Source organism: Macrotis lagotis, chromosome 5 (assembly GCF_037893015.1).
Source record: "Macrotis lagotis isolate mMagLag1 chromosome 5, bilby.v1.9.chrom.fasta, whole genome shotgun sequence".
NCBI lineage: Eukaryota > Metazoa > Chordata > Mammalia > Peramelemorphia > Peramelidae > Macrotis > Macrotis lagotis.
Window position 1 is genome coordinate 259,513,611 of NC_133662.1, and position 22,049 is coordinate 259,535,659.

At 39.3% G+C, this 22,049-nt stretch overlaps 1 protein-coding gene across 1 annotated transcript in view; it reads left to right on the forward strand.

The window, feature by feature from the left end:
- Positions 1 to 4,622: 4,622 nt before the first annotated feature.
- LIPH (lipase H) overlaps positions 4,623 to 22,049 on the forward strand; it is a 31,818-nt gene continuing 14,391 nt past the window's right edge. The window contains exons 1-4 of the mRNA XM_074189562.1: positions 4,623 to 4,811; positions 14,563 to 14,927; positions 17,923 to 18,031; positions 20,938 to 21,039. Of these exons, the coding sequence (XP_074045663.1) occupies positions 4,763 to 4,811; positions 14,563 to 14,927; positions 17,923 to 18,031; positions 20,938 to 21,039 (625 nt within the window). The 5' untranslated portion in view covers positions 4,623 to 4,762. The remainder of the gene's footprint in view (positions 4,812 to 14,562; positions 14,928 to 17,922; positions 18,032 to 20,937; positions 21,040 to 22,049) is intronic.

The window sequence follows — 22,049 nt, forward strand, 5'->3', positions numbered from 1 at the left end:
CGTCCATCCATCCATCCATCTATCCATTCACTCACTTATTGTGTTAAGCCCTAGGGATACAAAAGGCAAAGTAGATCTGAGTCCTCATCTTTGACATTACAGCACTGGTCTTCTGAGAAGGAAAAAAAAGAGTCAGGTTAAGCCTAAACAAATGGTTTTATTGAGGAAGTCCATTGCTACAGGCAAAGGGCAGCAGGGCAGATACAGCTGATTTGTAGATTGTATTACTTTTTAAAAAATTTTATTTTTATTGATAATTTATTTTATTTTTCCAATTCCATGTTATGAAAATTTTTCAACAATCATCCACATGCTTATTTATACGTCACACAATCTTCTTCCACCTTTCCTTCCCACCCCCCCCTCCCCTCAGCAGTCTAGTGCATATTGTACATTTGTGTTTAACATGTTTACATATTAGTCATTTTCTTACTGAGTTATTAGGACTAAGGGAAAGATAAAGAAAACTATAGAATAGGAAGGAAAAGCAAAGAAAAAAAATTTTTTTTAGGTTTTTGCAAAGCAGATAGGGTTAAATGGCTTTCCCAAGGCCACACAGCTAGGTAATTATTAAATGTCTGAGGTTGGATTTGAACCCAGGTCCTCCTGACTCCAGGGCCGGTGCTTTATCCACTGCGCCACCTAGCCACCCCAGAAAATTTTTTAAAAATTGAACATTAGTGTTCATTCAGATTCTGTAGTTTTTTGTTTTGTTTTGCTTTTTTATGGATGACTTTGTCCTTAACAGTCTCCTAGGGTTGTCCTCGATCTCTAAATGGCTGAGAGGAGCTGCATCATCAAGGTTTATCAACTCACAATTCTGTTAATGTGTATGTGTACAGTGTTCTCTTGGGTCACTCAGCATTAGTTCCTGTAATTCTTTCTGTGCTTCTCTAGATTCTGACCATTTCATGTTTCTTATAGAACAATGGAATTCCATAATATTCATATACCATAATTTGTTCCACCATTTCCCAATTTTCGATTGAATTCCAAAGAATTTCCAATTCTTTGCCACTGCAAAAAGAATTGCAATGAATATTTTGGAACATGTAGGACTTTTCCCATTTTTAACGATTTCTTATAAGACCATATAAGGTCTTATATTGGTATTGCTGGGTCAAAGGGTATGATCAATTTGATTGTTCTTTGGGCATAGTGCCAGATTGCTCTCCAGAGCAGCCCCACCAGCAATGCACCAATGTCCCATTCCTCCCACAAACTCTCTAACGTTGATCATTTTCCCTTTTTGTCTGGATTGCATTACTTTAATGAGTTTTGAAGTGCTGGGTGGGAGCAGTTGTCCCCAGAGTGGTCTTGATTTCTTACTAGTCTTGCTCATTTCATTCTCTGCCTTGGGTGCACTGGAGTTATTGAGGATCAGGGACCAAAGCTCATGATGATGTTTCCTTAACCTGAAGTGTGACTTTTGAGTTTCACCAGTGCAGACACTGGTGAACTCTGGGATATTTTTCATTCTTTATTTAATTTTTTTTCCTATTTAAACATATTCTATTCAATCTCTTTTCTTTTTCTTAATCTATCAGTTCCCAACACACCACCACAGGACCCTCTCTTGGTAGTTTTTAAAAATAATGTTTTTATTTTTCTCAGTTAAATGTAAAAACAATTTTAAATTTTTAAATTTTTGAATTTTTAAACATTTTTTTATTTTTAAATTCCCTTCCCTCTTCCTTGAGAAGGCAAATACTTTGATAAAGATTATTCAGGTGTGAAACATATTTCCCTATTAGCCATATTGCTAAGAGAACAGAAAAAAAAAACAAAAGAAAGAAAAAAAAGTAAAAACGTAAAATAAAGGATGTAAAAAAGGATGATAAAAGTAAAAAAGTAAAATAAAGGATGCTTCAATCTGCATTCAGAATACATCAATTCTTTTTCTGGAGGTAGATAGCATTTTTCATCATGGGTCTTTTGGTAATGTGTTAGAGCACTGTTTGCTGAGAATAGCTAAATCTTTCAAAATCAATTACTTTTAAAATATTACTGTTCATTTTTCTCCTGGTTCTGCTCACTTCAGCTTGTAACAGTTCATATCGAGTTTTTATGAAATCACTCCCCTCATTATTTCTCATAGCACAATACTTTTCTATGGCAATCAGCTACCTCAACTTGTTTAACCATTCCCCAATTCAATTGATCCCCTTAATCTCCAATTCCTTGACACCACAAAAAGAATTGCTATAAATTTTTTTGAACATTATTTAGGACCTTTGCCTTTTTTTTCTTTGATCTCTTTGGGATACAGACCAAATAGTAGTATTGCTGGGTATGGGGTTTTATAACCCTTTGGTCATAGTTCCAAATTGTTCTCCAAAATGGTTAGATCAACTCACAACTCCACCAAAAATGCATTAGCATTCCAATTTTCCCATATCTCCACTATTTGTCATTTCCCTTTTTTGTCATATTAATGATAGATGTAAGGTAGTACATATCAGTGTTGTTTTAATTTACACTGTTTAATCAAAAGTGATTATAGGACAGCTAGGTGGCACAGTGGATAGAGCACTGGCCCTGGAGTCAGGATGACCTGAGTTCAAATTCAGACTCAGACTTGATAATTACCTAGCTGCGTGACCTTGAGCAAGTCACTTAACCCCATTGCCTTGCCAAAAAAACCAAACCAAAACAAAAGAAGGTATTTAGAGCATTTTTATATGGTTATATATAGTTTTGATTTTTTTTCTGCTGAAAACTCCTTGTTCATATTCTTTGACCATTTATTATTTGGGGATTCTTTTTTTTGAAAGGCAATAGACTTAAGTGACTTGCTGAATGAAGGTCACACAGCTGAGTATTAAGCATCTGAGGCTTGCTTTGAATCCTGTCTCTATCCACTGTGCCACCTAGTTGCCCCTGAATTCATTTAAGTTTTTTCATAACATTTTCTTTTTTTCAAAGCAACAACAACAAAAACACTCCATTCTTCCAAAACCTATGCCTCTGAAACTCAAACTTTAGCTGGTCAATGGCATAAAGGTTCATGGGCTCATGAGAGGTCTCAGAAGGGAACCTCAGACTTCACCTAGTCCACCCCCTCCCATTTTACAAAAGAGGAAATAGCCCCAGAGGTAGAGTGAGTTCCTCTAGGTCCTACAGATAGAAAGCAACAAAATCCAGGTCCTGTAACTTCACATTCTTGTGTTTAATATATGCTAGGCTGTGAGGGTGCATATATAAAAACATGACTTCCTGCCTGCATGGAGCTTATAGTCTTTTTCTGGGTAAAAATTTTAATGTTTTCTTTTTGCACCACCTTCTTTTCCAAAATATCCTCTACTCCATTCCCTAAAAAAACCTATGCTTGTAATAAAGAATACAAAGAAGAAGGGGAAATAAAAACTGTTTAGCAAAACTAATCAACAAATCAACTGGGTCTGGGGGCAGCTACGTGGCATGGTGGATAGAGCACCGGCCTTGGAGTCAGGAGTGCTGGGGTTCAAATCCGGTCTCAGACACTTCATAATGACCTAGCCGTGTGGCCTTGGGCAAGCCACTTAACCCCATTTGCCTTGCAAAAAACCCCTAAAACAACAACAACCAAAAAAAAACCCCAAATCAACTGGGTCCACAGTGCTTCATACTCATAATCCCCTACCTCTGCAAAGAAAGTAGACACTTAATAAATGTTTGTTGATGAATTAATTTATACTAAACTTATTTGTGATTATGTTGTATCTCTCAAAAAAAAGAGAGTAAGGCCCCTTAAGTCACTAAATCATATAAAAGACTTATGTTCTTCATGGTGAAAGAGTTGGAATAATATCTCAGACTAGCTACATTCAAAGAGTTGACCACTAGGAGATGATTTCCTCCCCCTTGCCCCTCCCCTCTCCCCTCCCCTCCCCTCCCCCTCCACAATTATATCCACAATTATAAAATCACACAATTTTGACATATCAAAGTAAGTAAAAGTACAAGCATCATTATTCATTCTGATAAGCAGATCTTTGGTCTAAGGCATTCTTGCCATTGAATGGAATACACTGAATATTCCATTGTCCAGAAGCTGTGGGGTGATAGAGATAAGGGGAGGGAGAGGGGAAGAATGAGGAGATGGAGAGGGAAGATGAGTTTGAATTCTACTTGTATTCTCTAGCTGTGAGGCAATACCTCTAAAAATGGAAATAATAGACCCTCATTTGTAGGATTGCTGTGAGACTTATCATCAAACACTTTGCAAACAAAAGTGGTGTGGTTGTTAATCTCTCCAGCTGAAGCCTTCTGCCTAGGTTTTCACTCTTCAGACAGCTTTGAATGTAATTTGGATCCATTCAAAGCCTGTGGACCTTTGCCTCTTCTTGTTCATTTGTCTTCCCAGGATGGGAGCAATCTAAAAAAAAAAAAAAGACTGAAGTCATTCCTGATTTCCACACCCCAAGCCAAGCTACTGGTAAACCACCCACATAGACCTGAAACTGTTTTGAATTCATCACTTTGCAAATATGAATACTACTGTGGCCAAGAATGATTGGGGTGGGGATGGGGGTGGGAAGGTGGATACCACATGACTTTTCCCTGAAAAGAGGTGGAGTTAGAGTTCTGACCAGGTGTGTGTGCATGAAAGGCCAACCTAGCCATTCACTCTGCTCAGTAACTTCCTGCTGTCATTTCACCTCTGGCTTAGTTCGCTCTCCAAACCGAGACAGAGGGAGCCTCAGAATCTGGAGCCAGGAGGGAGATTGTAGGAAAGCCGCCTTTCCTGACTCCCCAGGCTTACCCACCCTTGCCTTTCCTCATGCTGAGATTCTTGATCTTCATTTGTTTGGCGTGGTCGGTGAGCTCTGGTAAGCTCTTTGCTTAAAGAGTTTGTTTTTTAGTTATTTATTTCATTTTATGGGGGGAGGAGGACTATTTTTTAAATTAATTTTTATTAAAGATATTATTTGAGTTTTACAATTTTCCCCCCAATCTTACTTCCCCACCCCCCCCAGAAAGCACTCTGTCAGTCTTTACTTTGTTCCCATGTTGTACCTTGATCCAAATTGGGTGTGATGAGAGAGAAATCATACGAGGATGTTGTTGTACCTTTTCATCTTTAATATCTGCTGGGGAAGTTTTGTGAAAAAGATAAAATTAATGAAGAAGGGGGTTTTTAGAAGAAAATAATGATTTTCTTTCTTTACTCCTTTCCTTAGATTGACTTATGGCACCTTTATGATAAACACATTTAAATAGGTTTGCAATCAGAGTCAGTAGGGTTGTCTTTCACAGCCAAATTCCAAGCCACTTTTCAGATTATTTGGTCAAATTTTAATTTAATAGTCTGCAGTGGGTTTTCTGCCATCCAACCCAATCTCTTGGGAATCTCATTTTTAAAAATAATTCAAAATTCTAGCATTGCCTAGTTTGGCAGCATCTATTGAAATCATGAAGTTTAAACTTTATTACTTTGACCAGGGTTAGTCTTTTGTAAATCTTCCTAGGCTCTCCTTGCTTCATTTCAGAGGCTGCCCTGAATACCAGAACAAAGCTGACTTGTAATGTTAAGACAAAAGCTAAAAGGGTGTGTTTTTAGGAGTTATCCTAAGAGTCTGGGATGTTCCTTAAAATGCAGGTGATGGACATAGGAGCATAGCTATTCTATCAGTATGCAATTTAAAAAAAAATCACTGATTATCAATCAATCACTATGATGAGTGCTAGTGATTTAAAAAATAAAAAGGTAAGAATAGTTCCTGTCCTCAAGAAACTTACCTTTGGATAGGAGAAGGCAGGGACAAAAATACTGTATATAGAGAGGATGGAAGGAAATCTCCAAGGGAAGGTGCTGGCAGCTTGGGGGGGGGGGGGGGAAGGGAGGAGACTAAGACCAGGTGAGGCCCTAGGTGAAAGTGGAATCTGGGCTGAGTCTAGAAGGAAGCAGATGAAACTAAGTGGCAGAAGTGAAGACAGAAGGCATTCCGGGCTTGGGGGACTGCCAGGGAAAAGGCCCTGAGATGGCACAGGAGTGTCTCTTTGGAGGAAATTTATTGTCATAAGAATTTTCATAAGGAATTATATACTTCTCTTACACATAGTTAAAAAAACAGAAATATAAGTTTAACAAGGGAGCTACAAAGTCCTGAATGAGTAAACCCTTCTGCAAACAATGGTATTTCATTGTAGATAGGAAATCTAGAGATTACTGCCCCCAAAAGGTGTACACATTTGACTTCCTTGGCCAATAATAATTGAGGACAGCTAGATTAATAATTAAAAAATGAGGGTAGTTGGATGGCACAGGATGGCACAAGTCCTAGCCCTGAAGTCAGGAGGTCCTGAATTCAAATTTGACCTCAGAAACTATCTATGTGGCCTTGGGCCACATAATCCTGATCACCTCATGTCCAGAGCCATTTCCAATAGTCCTGATTCATATCAGACCACTGGACCCAGATGGCTCTGGAGGAGAAAAATGAGGCTGAGGACTTAGCACAGCCCCTCTCACATGGTATCACCATGGTCTTCTTTGAGAATGAAGAATAAACATCATCATCAATCATTCTCATTTATATAGCACCTACTATGTGCCAGATACTTCGGAAAAACTCTCTCCTTTGATCCTTAGAACCGCCCTCCAGGGGCCATTATTGTCTCCATTTTACACATGAGGAAAGTGAGGCAAACAGGAGAAGTGACTTGCCCAGGGCCACAGGGCTAGTAACTACATGAGGCTGAATTTGAATTCAGGTCTTCCTGACTAGCTCATTGGGCTAGGAGTATTTGTTCACAGCTGCATCAATCTTTAGAGTATTCATATCACAAAGGGCTTCAGTTGCTCCATATTCACATTTGTATGAACAAACTCGTAAGAAGTCAGAGCCGACATCATCTTGTCCTAATGAATCCAAATCTTTTAGTTTTTTTTTTTAATAGGTCCCTCCCTTCTCTGTCTTGAAATTGTAATGACGATGGGGCATCTGTGTGTAATCTACCTGCTCATACAAGAAAGGTTAGGGGTGGAAGAAAGGATAGTCATCTAAAGGGGCTAAAACAAGACCAGTTCATAGTTCAAATCCAAAGTCTCAAGCAAACCCTGAGGGACCTTGTTATCTTTTTTTTTAGTTTTTTTTTTTTTTGCAAGGCAAACAGGGTTAAGTGGCTTGCCCAAGGCCACACAGCTAGGTAATTATTAAGTGTCTTAGACTGTATTTGAACCCAGGTATTCCTGACTCCAGGGCCAGTGCTTTATCCACTATGCCACCTAGCCACCTGCCTTGTTAACTTTTAATCCCTTCTTTCCTCTCCTCTGAATGGGGGGGGGGGTGATTTGAGGAATTGAGTTGAGTCAGATCTGAGGCTCTCAGTTGGGTCCTGTCCACCTTTAGAATCCTGCTCCCTGAGATGTGTTTATACCAAATTCACAAAAATCTTCAGATTTGATTCATTGATGGAATTTTTTTGAAACGGAAAACTGAGAAAAGAGTATAAATTGCTAAGCATTTGATCAATCAAGGGGAAAGCATTTATTAAGTGTCTGCTGTTTTCCAGGAACTGTGTTAGATTTTATAGAAATTTCCCTATCAAGAATTTCCTATAGTGACACAAATGAAAAAATCTAGGTTATATCCCAGAGATAAAGTGCTTGCATTCCCAGGCCTTTTTCTTTTCTTTCTTTTTTTCTTTTTTTTTTTTGGCAAGGCAATGGGGTTTTAAGTGGCTTGCCCAAGGCCACACAGCTAGGTCATTATTAAGTGTCTGAGACCAGATTTGAACTCAAATCCTCCTGACTCCAGAGCCAGTGCTCTATCCACTGTGCCATCTAGCCACCCCTTCCCAGTCTTTTTCCACAAATGATAGGCCAAGTGTGTTCTGACATTGGTGTCAGGGCCAGACAGTTTGCAGATAGCCTCTTTTCTTTCATAAACTTTGAGAAACCACTCCCCTTTCCCACCAACACTTGATAAAGTTTGTGTTCCAAACTGAAGATCAAGAGCCCTCGACCTCCAATGCTCAGTCAGTATGGAGAGGTTTCGTGCTGAGAGAATCCCAGAGAGTTCCACGGGACTTTAGAAAACCCTTTTTTGACAAAGGAAGAAACTAAGACTCAGGAAGGAAAACTAACTTGCTCGAGATCATGTGGTGAAAAGTTGTGTTGTTTGATCTCATATGTAATCAATCCTTCCAGGCAACGGCCAAATTGATTGAACCTCTCACTGTCCCTCACAAAGGCTCCACAGCAAGAGGAGTCCTAGGAAGACTCAAGGTTAGAGCTGGCTTCAGACATGTATAGTTTTGTGATCCTAAGCTTACCTTTGAACTACTTTAACTCTGTCTGCCTCAGTTGCATCATCTGTAAAATGGAACACATAAAGGTACCCATCTCACAGGGACAGGGCTATGAGGATCAAAAGAGCTGCTACCTGTTCCTAGAGCAGGGTAGCAGTTTAATAAATGCTTGTTTCCTTCCCTTTCATTTTCCATCTACCCCCTCTTTTGCACTTCCAGTGCTGTCGTTGCCTTCAAAGCTCAGCTTCTGTTACCTTTCACATGAGGCCCTTCCCTATACTCCCAGACCTGCTGGCACCGTTCCCCACAAAATTACTTTGGATTTCTTTTATAGAATATTTTATATGTATATATTATCCTAATTAATAAGTTTCCTGAAGGGAAGGGTTTAATTTTTAGCCTTTTATCCCTATTATCAGGGATAGCACATAGACTCACAGGATGAGAATGAAGGCCACTTTTCCATATTTATTTTTATAAATAATACTGATGAAAGTCAGCAGGTATATAGCTTTAAGGTTTGCAAAGCATTATATGTATCTGCATACATACATAAGCAAACACAATATAAATATATATAGTTATATTTATTTATTCATTCATTCCTTCATTTATATATTTTATATAGATATTTGAATTTGCTCCCAGACAGCTGGGTGGCACAGTGGATAGAGTCCTGGGCCTGGAGTCAGGAAGATCTGAGTTCAAATCTGTCCTCAGACACTATGTGACCCTGGGCAAGTCACTTCATCCTATTTGCCTCAGTTTCCTCATCTGTTAAATGAACTGGAGAAAGAAATGGCAACTCCCTCCAGTATCTTAGACAAAAACACCCCAAATGGGGTCCTAAAGAATCAGACACAATTGAACAAAAATGACATCATTAAGCTGTGACACAGTGCAAAGCACTGTGCTGGTGCTGGCTATTCTCAGGATGGGAATAAGACATTGGAAAACTCAGCCTGAGGCCTGCTTTAGAACTGAGGGGAACCTCAGAAGTTCGGCCCTCTGCTGGCTCTGAGCAGGAAACCTCAAAACCTAGAGATGAAGGTTAGGAGTTCCTGGTGGAACAGACCATTTCCCAGAAACCATTTGAATTAGACCTAGAAGAAAACCAAAGATATTAGCAGGCAGATATGGGGGAGGCGGGGAGGAGGTCTTCCTATGTTTGGACTGCACTTTGGGGAGGTGGTGGGACAAAGGTTCGGAGTCGGGGGAGGGCAGAGCAGGAAAGAAGCCCGGGAGTGGCCTGGGTGACTGTAGTGAGATAAGGATAAGGGTAATTCAAGAGCCTGGTCTGAAGAGGAGGAGGAAGGTGAGTCATGGCCAGCCCTTTTCCTGGGAGACTTAGAGAATCTTGGCCTCAGAACCAGGACGGTTTCAGGTGTATTCATAGGAAAGTACCCTCATAGGAAATACAATGTCATAGGAAAGGGGAAGTGTATCATCCTGATGTCATGAGCCCAGTTTAGGAAATATCTTACTTCTATGAATCATAAGTACAGGGAATTGCTAGGTGGCGCAGTGGATAGAGCACTGGATCTGGAGTTAGGAGGACCTGAGTTCAAATTCAGCCTCAGACACTTAATACTTGCCTAGCTGTGTGACCTTGGGCAAGTCACTGAACCTCATTGCCTAAAATAAAATAATAAAAATAATAAATACAGGTACACATTGCTGTAGTTAATTGATTCTGCAAAAATCCACCAGTAGGGGACCATAATTTTTTTTACTTTATTTTTCTTGCTCTTTTTTGAAAACATGGCTTATATGGAAATATGGTTTTCATGATTTCCCCTGTCTGATATCCCATGCTTGTGATATGAGTGGGAGAAGGGCAAGAGGGAGAGAAAGAATTTGGAATTGAATGTCAAAAACAAAAATTTAACAGACAATGTCAGAGAGATCCATTTCATACAATCCGGCTAGGAATATTCTACATGGCTGAGACTTGAATCTTGGGCTTCTCCCTCCTAGATCCATACTTCTACTTACTTTCATTTCCTCTTAGAACAGTGAAGCTCTCCTGATTTTCTTCCTTCTACCTCTCTTTTTTCTTCTCTTCTCCTTCTTTCCTTGAATCCATTCTTAGAACTCACTGCTCAGATCCTACTCTGCCACTTATTTCCTATGTGACACTGGGCAAGTCCTCTCTGAGATGGCTTTGTCATTTGTAAAAGGAGGCACTTGGACTAGGTCCCTCAGGATTTCTAATTCTGTGATTTCAGGGTCCTGCCACCTTTTCTCTTTTCTTTTCTATAAAATAAAGTGGTTGAATCAGAGAGCCTTTAGGGCCCCTTCTTTTGGGATCATATGATTCTAAATCCTTGATCCTGTGATTTAGGAATTAAAGCTCCTACTAGGATCTCTCTATCGAAAAAAATTTCAGATTCCCAAGTGATTGTGTGGTGTGTTGGAAAGAACGTATGACTTGGAAGAGGGAAGATCTGACTCTAACAACCTATCAATTTTCTGGCATCTTAATCCTTTGAGCCTCAATTTCCTCACCTGTAAAATTGGAATGACTCTATTAACACAATCCATCTCTCCAGATTGGTATGAGGCAAGCAGTTATGCTCCACTGTACACATTACTATTACATGGAGAAGGAGAGTGAGTCTCCTCACCTAACACAAGCCAGTTTCTACCTTGGACTTTCCCCCCAGTCTCCAGGATTTTCTCATCAGTTTGACCAAATGAAAGACTGCAAATAAAATTCATCACAAGTAACACAAATATTGGCCAAAGGTTAGATCTCATTCACAGTCATAAAAGGGAATAGTTCATCTGTGAGGTTTTTTCCCTCATTTGTCAGCTTGTAAGAAATACATGGATTGGGGCGGCTAGGTGGTGCAGTGGATAGAGCACTGGCCTTGCAGTCAGGAGTCCCTCAGTTCAAATCTGGCCTCAGACACTTAATAATTACCTAGCTGTGTGACCTTGGGCAAGCCACTTAACCCCCACTGCCTTGCAAAAACCTTAAAAAAAAAAAGAAAGGAAGAAATACATGGGTCATGCTGCATGATTCTACATTCATTGAGGTCAGAGACCGACTTGTGCCTCTTTTTTTCTCTTTTAATAATAATTTTTAAAAATTACATGTAAAGATAATTTTCAATATTCATTTTGGTATCATTTTGAGTTTCAAATTTGTCTCCCTCCCTCCTTTTCCTTCCCTTTCCCCAAGATAGCAAGTTTTGCCTCTTTTTTTTATCTCTAGCTCTTAGTATAGTCTTTATCATACAATAGGAACTTAATAATTATTCACTGATCGATACATGTTTATTTATGTATTGCTGGTGATCCTTAAATATCAGAGCTGGAGCTGCCACCAGACAGGTTTAGAATGGGCGTCTTACCCTTAACCTTAGCTTGATCAGAAAGTAACTCGGATCAGCAGATAGGACATAGAAGGAACTGGGGCAGAGGAACTGAATAAAAAAGATTAGCTCACCAAGTATCAAATAAATTCCATTGGAAAAGGCACAACTTTAGAAACCTGTTTAGCATGTTTCAGTCACTTGGGTCTACCTAATATGACCAGTACAACAACTTGGGCTTGTAACTTAGCAGGTTTTAGATTACAAAATAAAGAGGCTGTACATGTTGAAGAAGGAGTGGGCGACCACTTTATCAATACTAGGATATGCTGTAGTCTATCAAAGAACTATACCTTTTCTTCTTTAGTCTGTGAACATAAGATGTCTTCAGTTCAATTCAATCAACATATTTATTATGCATTCTAGCTCCAATTTAACAAATGCCCCTCATTCTTTCTACAGTTCCATTCCATTCAATAAACATTTGTTCTTCCTTCTTTCCACAGTTCCATTATATTCAACCAAATAAACATTTATTCTTTCTTCTTTCTCCAACTCAATTCATTTAGATTCAGCAAGCATTTATTTTTCTTCCTTTGTGCTTTGGTTCAGAAAGTGTGTTCAAACTTGAGATGGGCTTTGAGGGGCATTAAGGTTTCAAAGAGAGGTAGCCAATGCATTCCCGCATGTATAAAGGACTAGAGATGGGGGAGGGTTGTAATGTCATATGTGAGGTAGACCAGGAAAGTCAGCTTGTGAGCCTGTGGGACAGAAAAATGGTGGTACCCAAAAGTGAAATAAGAGAAGTTTGGGAAAGGATTGTGTATAGAGGAAAAGATAAGGTATCCTGCTTTGGACATGTAGAGGTTAGTATGTCCACGGGATAGTCAAACAGAAGTATCTAATAGACTCCTGTTGATTCAGAACAGGTGCTCAGGAGAGAGAGTAGGGTTGGATATGTAGAAGTGGGTAGAGATGATTACTGAATTCTTGGGAATTGAGGTCCCCTCCATCTTTGAGAATGTGAGATTCTTTTGTATATTCTCAGTATCAAGCATATTGCTGGTTACCTAATAAGAAGGTTCTGGGTTTTGGTATAATTTAGTTGAATTAAGGTAGTAAAGATATGGGCAATCTGGGATACACAAGTCAACATTTCAGAATGTGTATTTCCAACCCTTCCTGCAGAGAAAGCCTTCAGAGGAAGCTTTCTCTGAAGAAGGTTCCAATAAGATCTAATTCACTGCCTTTCAGAATGAGTTTATTGTGGGTCAGGGAGGGATGATTTTGAGGCTTACTCGAAGAGTCCTGCTACTTACTCAGGAGTAGGAGCAGAAGTAAAGATGCTTTAAAAAGTGTATGTGTTTTTTTAAACACTAATCACAAACAGAATTTATTTTCAGGATGATTTTTTAAAAAATCTTAATAGTATTTTTTCCCAATTATGTGTAAAGTTAGTTTTAACATTCATTTTTGTAAAAATTATTCCCTCTCTCCTTTCTCTCCCCCTCACCAAGACAGCAAATTGATATAGGATATACATGAAACTTTTTTTGTTGTTGTTTTGTTTTGCAAGGCAGTGGGGTTTAGCGACAAATAAACTAGGTAATTATTAAGTGTCTGAGGTCAGATTTGAACTTGGGTCCTCCTGACTCCAGGGTCAGTGCTCTATCCACTGTGCCACCTAGCTGCCCCCATATGGAACGTTTTTAAAAAGAAAAGGTAAAAATGAAAATAAGAACCCCCTTTAGAAATGATAAATAGTGACCTACTTTTAAAAAGACAAAGTAAATAGAAAACCATTAGCTAATTTGATAAAAAAGAGAAAAACTAAATATCCAAAATAAAAAAATTAGAAAAGGAGAATCCACACAAATAAAGAGGAAATTCAGGAAATTATCAGAAGCTATTATACACATTATACACTGATACAACTAACAATATAAAGAAAATAGTTACATGGTTTAAAAAATAAATAAATATAAAATTTGCCTATTAATAGGGTGAGAAAGTGAATATAAACAGAGTAATCTCAACCTGGACTGAACAAATTCATAGTGTTTTCTTGGTGTTCATCTTACTTAAGCTTGTTCTAGTGTTGGACATTAGGATCATAGAAGTCATCCTCTATCATTTCTATATTTTCAGCCTTTTCATTTAACAGATGAGGAAACTGAGACCTAGACTGGTCAAAGAAACAAAGATCTTGAGTTGGAAGGGACCTCGGAGGTCATTTAGTCCAGTCATCTGATCCTTTCATTTTTTTAGAAAATGGAACTGAAGTCAAGAGTGGGGTTAAGTGATATGCCCAAGATTTTGGGAAATAACAAAGGCAGGATTTGAACCCAGATCCTCAGTTTCCAAACCCAGGTCTCTTTTCATTGACCCTCACTGCCTATTGATAAACACCTCCTTCTTAACATTTTCTCTTCTCTTTCAACCCCCAGCACGTTATATTATCTAGTGCTCTTCAGGGATCACCCAGGATTTCATGAGCCTAGGGAACCAGATACAGATCCTTTCTGGAACACTTAGAGGTTAGGTGACTTGCCTAGGGTCACATAACATGTATTATAAAATGAGGCATTTGAAGAATGTGACCTGGGGCAGCTAGGTGGTATACCAGCCCTGAGTCAGGAGGAACTGAGTTCAAATCCAGCCTCAGACACTTAATAATTACCTAGCTGTGTGGCCTTGGGCAAGCCACTTAACCCCCTTGCCTTGCAAAAACCTAAAAAAAAATGGGACCTGAGAGTTCCCTTCTTTTTTTTCCTTAGTTTTTGCAAGGCAATGGGTTTAAATGACTTGCCCAAGGTCTCTCAGTCATAATTATTAAGTGTCTGAGGCCACATTTGAACTCAGGTCCTACTGACTCCAGAGCTGGTGCTCTAAGCCACTGAACCACGTAGCTGCCCCTGGGAGGTCCCTTTTTAGCCCTGGAGTACGGCCTGTCCCCCCATTCCTGGGGAGGACCTATTCTGAGCTCCCTTCTTCTTCTGACTTTCAGACCCAGATGAAGAATGTCACACATTCACCAAGCTCAACTTTCCCAACATACTTGTGGGCACCAGCCTCAAAGTGAGACTGCTGTGGTATACAGAGAATTTCACCTGTGCCAAGTTGATCGACTCTGTCCTTCCTCTGAGCTTCAACACGACCAAGAAAACCACTTTTGTCATCCATGGCTACAGGCCGACGGGCTCCAAGCCAGTCTGGCTGGCCGAGCTGATCGAGAGCTTGCTCCAGGTTGAAGACATGAATGTCATTGTGGTCGACTGGAATCGAGGAGCCACAAATTTGATCTATAGCATCGCCTCCGGTTACACCTGGCAGGTGGCTGAGATCTTAAAGGAAACAATTGACCAAATGCTGGTAAGAAGGCTGTTCATGTGAGCAACATATTCACTAGCAAACCTATCCCTAAGAATCAAAATGTGCAATGTGCCCCCCCATCTCTCTGTCTCTGTCTTTCTCTCTTTCTCTCTCTCTGTCTCTCTGTCTGTCTCTCTGTGTCTCCCTATCTGTCTCTCTGTCTCTGTTTCTCTCTGTCTCTGTCAGTCTGTCTGTCTGTCTCTGTCTCTCTGGAAATCAGGGTTATGTGATTTGCCCAGAGACACTACTACTCAATATCTTTGACTTGGGATTTGAATCCAGGTCCTTGTGATGATGTGCAGGTTATGGTTCAAAAGCATTGCATTTGCCTTTGGGGAGTTCACAATTGTGAAGGGGTGAGCTAAGCTGTAGATACAGGTGAGGATCTGGGTTGGGTGATGTTTGAAGAACATACAAGCTGCATGGTGTCCAAGAATGTCATTAGGGAAAGGGTGGAAGAAGGTATTTAATTCACACTTCCCTTCCTCCTTTCTTTCCCTTGTCAAATAAGGAACAAATTTGTTGTCATTTTTCAGTCTTCCTACTCTTCCTGATCCCTCAATTTTTTGCACTATTCCAATAGTTTCCTAATTGGTTTCGGGGGGTTTTTTTAGGGTTTTTTTTTGCAAGGCAGATGGGGTTAAGTGGCTTGCCCAAGGCCACACAGCTAGGTAATTATTAAGTGTCTGAGACCGGATTTGAACCCAGGTACTCCTGACTCCAGGGTCGGTGCTTTATCCACTGTGCCACCTAGCCGCCCCTTCCTAATTGGTTTCTAATCTCTCTCACCTCTGGTCCAGTCCATCCTCTATACAGTGTCAAAATATCCTTTCTAGAGCACATGCCATTCTCAGGAAATTGTCTCATAGATAAAATGGAATCTCCTTCACTTGTACAGTACTTAAGATCTGGTCCCAGCTAACCCATGCTTGGTATGGACGCTCTATTCCAGATAAACTGACTGGCTTGCTGTTCCTCTCCCATCTCTGTACTTTTGCCTAGGCTGTGCCCCATGCCTGGGATGCCTTCTCTTCTAATCCTGTTTTTCCCTTCCCTTAGAAACCTTTCCCCAATCTCTTACTTCTAATAGACTAAATATTCCTTGAGACCAGGGACTTTTTTTGTTTGTTTTCTCTTTGAGTCCCCAGCACATACTTGGACATATGATGGGTCAGTAATCTCAAAGATGTGAATGTTCTTTGCATTGACACAGCCTGGTACCCTAGAGACAGAGCTCTTCACTGAAAATCAAGGAAGTCTTGAGTTTGAATTCTTCCTTAGACACTTACTAACTGTGTGACCTTTGCAAGTCAATCTGTTTTCTTCATCTTCCTTCTCTGTAAGATGGAGGTAATAACTGCAACTACCTTCCAGCACTGTTCGTCTATCTTTTGTCTAGTGCTTTGTGAATTTCTGATGGATATAGAAGTGTTAACCATAGTTAGTGAGCTTTTGGCAGTTTGGGATACTATTGGAGGCAGTTAGGAGGGACTGCGGACAGAGCCCTGGGCTTGGACTCAGGAACAACCAAGTTCAAATCCAGCCTCAGATCCTAGTGGTGTGACCCTGGGCAAATCATGTCACCTTCTTGGTCTTAGTTTCCTGTAAAGATTGTTGGGTGAAGTGCTTTGCAAATCCTAAAAGTTGTATAAATGCCTGTTATTGTCATTATTATTGTACCCCTACCTTGCCCATCCATCGTGTGTGGTTCTTTCTGATGTCATCTCATAAGTTTGCCACAGAGAGTCTACCCAGAGAGGCACACTTAACTTCTCCTGGCATCTGGAGGGCTCCAGGGGAGGGTGGAGGCTGACCCTTGTTACCCCCTTGCTCTCTCAGTCTGTAACCCACTTTCTTTTTGATCATGCAGATCTTTAGGAACAGGTTAGCCCATGAAACAAATAAAAAGACAAAAGGGACCTGAGCCCCTTCCACTTCTACATTGGGAGAAGGGACACACAGTGTTAAGAAACCCACCAACTTGTATTCTTTAAATTATTATTTTATAATATAATTATGCAATAATTATAATTAGGATAGCAAACTCACATCTATAGTATGTTAAGGTTTGCAACATACTTTCAGTATCTATATCTACATATATTCTATCTATATTATATATATGTATATATTATATATCTATCTATATCATATATATAAAATATCTACATATATTTATATGTATGTATATATATATATATATGTCAGTAGATGGACTAAACCAGGTTGAAAGTAACCAACAGGCCTCCATGCTCTTGGTGAATTAGGGGGGATGTCTGCCCCAAGCTGTTCCAAGGTCCGTGAAGGCAGCTGTGACCTAGGTTAGCCACCAGGGATGCCAAGGCCATCCACTGCATACTGGGCCATCACCAGTTGTCTTGACACTGTACTCCAGTGACTCTGGAGGAGAGAGTGAGGATGATGATTTTGTGTAACCCAGTTCATGAGCAAGCCAAGGTATCACCTGTGATGTCATCAGTCCTCTTCAGAGACAACAGCAATCCTTAGCATTGGATCTCACCACAACCCTATAAGATATGGGCAATGATTAGACCCATTTTACAAAGGAGGAATCTGAAGCTGGGAAAGGTTAAGTGATATTTCCAGAGTCACGCAGCTACTGTGTGACACAGAGGGTCTTCCTGAGCTCATGGTCAATATTCTCTCCACTGTACCACCCTGCCACCTCCACTTCCTAAATCTTGAAGACACTTAATACCTGCTTGTTGGATTGGATTGCTCTGATGAAGTAAATAAAAGTGCAAATGCCAACCTATTAGTATGGGTACATTTAGGGGGAAGAGCATGGAAAAATTGGCTCTGCCTACACAATGTCTCAAAGAGGTTTATGTTTGTTTTCTCTAAGAGAGCCCTGGAGGAATTAGGGATTAAGACCTGGGGGAAGAGCAGGGAGGAGACAACTAGGAAGCTTGACCCAATGTTCCTTGTTGCCACCATTGACCCAACTGATGGTGACTCCCTCTTGAAATCATAGGCCAATGGAGCATCTCTCGACAACATTTACATGATTGGTGTCAGCCTGGGGGCCCACATAGCTGGATTTGTTGGACAGATGTTTGATGGGAAACTTGGAAGAATTACAGGTAAGGTTTTGGGGCCTTCTCTGAGCAGCATTATTTTGTGTTTCATGGACAATTAAGTCCTAATGTTGTTTGGACTCTAGGATTCCCTACAAGGCCAACAGCTAATTAAATATGTGTCTGTGCTGGGTATATATTCACACATATATCTGGATATATCCCATAGAAAAATATTATACATACACATACATATCTTTATTGATATAGGAACGAGACCAATGATTTCATAGGACTTCCTTCCAGGAGAAAACTGCCCCTCCCCATTCAGATTGGCACAATCCTCTGTAGGTTTAGAGAACTGATAGAAAGATCTGAATGTTAAGTGACTTCTTTTTTTAATAGCATTTTATCTTTTCCCCTCAATTATACATTGTGAAAATTTTTGCATTTCTTTTTACAAGCTTTTGAGTTCCAAATTTTTCACTCACTCCATTCCCTCCCCTCTTCTGAAAAATGGGAGGCAGTTTGGTATAGTTTATACATGTGCTATCCTCTATAACATATTTCCATATTGGTCTCAGTTGTGGAAGAAGAAACAGATCAAAAGGAAAAATAACCATGAAAAAGAATAATTAAAGAAATTTGTTTTGATTTGCGTTCAGAGTCCATCTGTTTTTTATCTGGATGTGGATAACATTTTCCTTTGTGAGTCATTTGTACTTGGATCATTATGTTGCTGAGAAGAATTGAATCCCCTATAGCCTTTGATCCAATAATACCACTACTAGGTGATTTATTCCTTCTTTTCTGGTGTGGGGCCTTGGAGAAAAGACAGGTTTTGGAAGAAGAGGAGTAAGGTTCCAAATCAAACTATGTCCTTATTTGTTGTGTGATCTTGAACAAATCACTTCTCTGTGAGGCTCAGCTGCTTTACTTGTAGAAACAGGGATTTGTTAAGTAACTGCAGAAATATTAATTGTCCAAGGGCAGGCAGGTCCAATTTAATAAAAATGACAATTTTATCCAAATTCATATATTCACTGCCATGCCAATTAAATTACTAATTTTTTTTAATGAATTAGAAAAAAATAACAAAAGTCATTTGGAAAAACAAAAAGTCAAGAACATTAGAAGAACACAGAACATATCAGATTTGTGAATAATGGAACAATTTATGAATAAACAAGTGAAAGAAAGCAGAGTGAGGTGTAAGATGGATAATTATGATTATATTAAAAAGATTATACAGGGTCAGCTAAGAGGTGCAATGGATAGAGCACCAGCCCTGGAGTCAGGAAGATCTGAGTTCAAATCCGGCCTTGGATATATAATAATTGCCTACCTGTGTGACCTTGGGCAAGTCACTTAACCCCATTGCCTTAAATATATAAAAAATTTTTAAAAATTTAAAAAGATATTATACAAATAAAAGAAATGCAACTAAATTCAGAAAGAAACCAGAAAATTGGGAAGAAATTTTATAGACAATTGTCAGATAAAGGACTCAAGCCTAAGCTATATAAAGAACATTGTCAATTCTAGAAGAATTCAAGTATTCACCAAATTAATAAATGGTCAAAGATATGAACGGGTAATTTTCCAAAGAAGAAATCAAAACAATTTGTAGTCTTTTAAAATCATGCTCTAAATCATCATTGATTGAGAAATGTGGATTTAAACAACCTTGAGGATAGAGTACTGGCCCTGCAGTCAGGAGTACCTGAGTTCAAATCCAGCCTCAGACCCTTAATAATTGTCTAGCTATGTCATCTTTGGCAAGCCACTTACCCCATTGCCTTAAATAAATAAAATTAAAAAAAAACAACCTTTAGATGTCATTTTATACTTGTCAGATTGGATAAAATGATAGAAGGGGAAAGTGGCAAATCTTGGAGGGGATGTGAAAAAATTGGGACATTAATTCATTGTCGGTGAAATTGTGAACCAATCCAACTATTTTGGAGAGCAATCTGAAATTATGCCCTCAGAGTTATTAAACCATCCATATGCTTTGATGGGCATCCAAAGATGATTAGGGAAAAATGAAAAGAACCTATAGGAGGCCAAGAATAGAAACTGCAGGGATGCCCATCGATTGGAAAATGACTGAACAAGTTGAGGTATTTGACTGTGTTGGAAAACAGCTGTGCTATATCAGCAGTGATGAGCTCAATGATTTTGGAAAAACATGGAAAGATTTGCATGAAATAACAAAGAGTGAAATGAGCAGAACCACTAGAACATTGTATATAGTAATAGAAATGTTGTTTTATGAATGACTGAGCAAATAAATTATTTTGACTATTATAAATATCCAAATTAATTATAAAGGATGCACAAAGAAAATGCCATCTGTATCCAGAGAAAGATGTGATAAATAGAAGCATGTATAGAACAATTTTATATATACCATATATATATATATATATATTTGTGTCTAATGGTAGCCATCTCTAGGGTTTGGGGGAGAAGGAGGGAGGAGGGAAAGAAAAAAGGGGGAAAAAAGAAACTTACATGATAATTTTGTTGTATATTTGAGAGGAATAGCAATTTGAGCATAATAGATTTGCAGCTTCATGTGCAATCATCTTTTTTATTATACTTTGTTATGGAAAATTTGTTTTATTCTATAAATTAAAAAGAAAGAAAAAAGCAATTTGGACTTGATAAGCACTAAGATCCCCTAAATTTGGGGGTTCTTATGATCTATTCCGGCTCTAAGTCTCAGATCCTCTGATGATTCTTTAGCTTTGGGCAGAAAGGTCTTTGGGCCATTTCACCAAAGCACCCACCCACTCTGTGGACAACAGAGCAGAACATTCCCAGATGAGCTGAGTCACCATCAAACAGAGACAGAAGGAGACACTTGAATGTATGGAGAACTGTATCAGAGAAAACCCAAAAGCACCGTTCCCCAAAGCACACTTGAGGGGGCATCCCTGCCCACGTGCCCTCTCATTCCATTCCAGGTCTGGATCCTGCAGGACCCTCCTTCAATGGGAAACCTCCAAATGAGCGGCTGGATCACACAGATGCCCAGTTTGTGGATGTCATTCATTCTGACACAGATGGTATGCATTGACTTAGTGTTTGTCTTTGTTTACCCCTGATTCTGGAAACCTCAGAAAGGAAAAGAAAGGAAGAGAATGGAAGGAATGTGTCTGTCTAGATGTGTGTGTGTGGCTGTGGGACTTGGCCTAGATCTTCTTACAATGACAAGATCACAGTCTCATGGAGTTTATTTAGTCAGTTCATTAAATCCCCAAAGAAGATGACTTTTCCACAGCTGATGGGTGTCTCTTAAAATAACTACGAAAATTGAATTGAGATTGACATGTCTTGATATAGTAGAGACAGATGTGTCTACCACATGTCAAAACTGGACCAGGTTTCTTAACTGCCTGGTTATTTCTTTTAAATTATTTTTTGTTGGTGAAGTATATATATTCAGGGACCCATAGAATCTAAGAGGCAAAAGGATCTTAGCAACTATCTGAAGCTTTCTGAACTTGTTTTTATGTCCTGGACTTTTTTGGGAAGCCTAGGGGAGGCTGTGGAGCCCTTCTCAGAGCAACATTATTAAATGCATCAATTAAGATACATCATGATTACAAAAGAAACCAATTCTATTGAAATACAGCTGTCAAAATATTTTCCTAAAAATATAAGTTCACAAAACCAGGTTAAGAACTCCAGATCTAGTCCAATCCCTTTGTTTTACAGATAGGAAAACTGAGGCCCAGAAAGAGAGGGGAAGAGTCCAAAGGCAAGATTGGGACCCGACCCATGTCTTCTGAAATGATTCTGAAATATTCCCTCTCTTTATTGCTAGGTTGTATGCTATTTTTAATCCAATGTCTTATGGATGATTGGAAGATTTTTCAAATTTGAAGAAATGCAAGCAGTTACCAGATGTATTGCTAAAGTTTGGGTGGGGGCAATGGATCGCTTTCAAGTTTGCTATGTGCCAGCTTCTTCAAGTAGCTCGATGGCATCTGGCGGAAGGCACAATGTCTCTGGACCTCAGTTTTGTTATTTGAAAAGTAGGAATGTTAATACCTAACAAATACTAATTCTAATA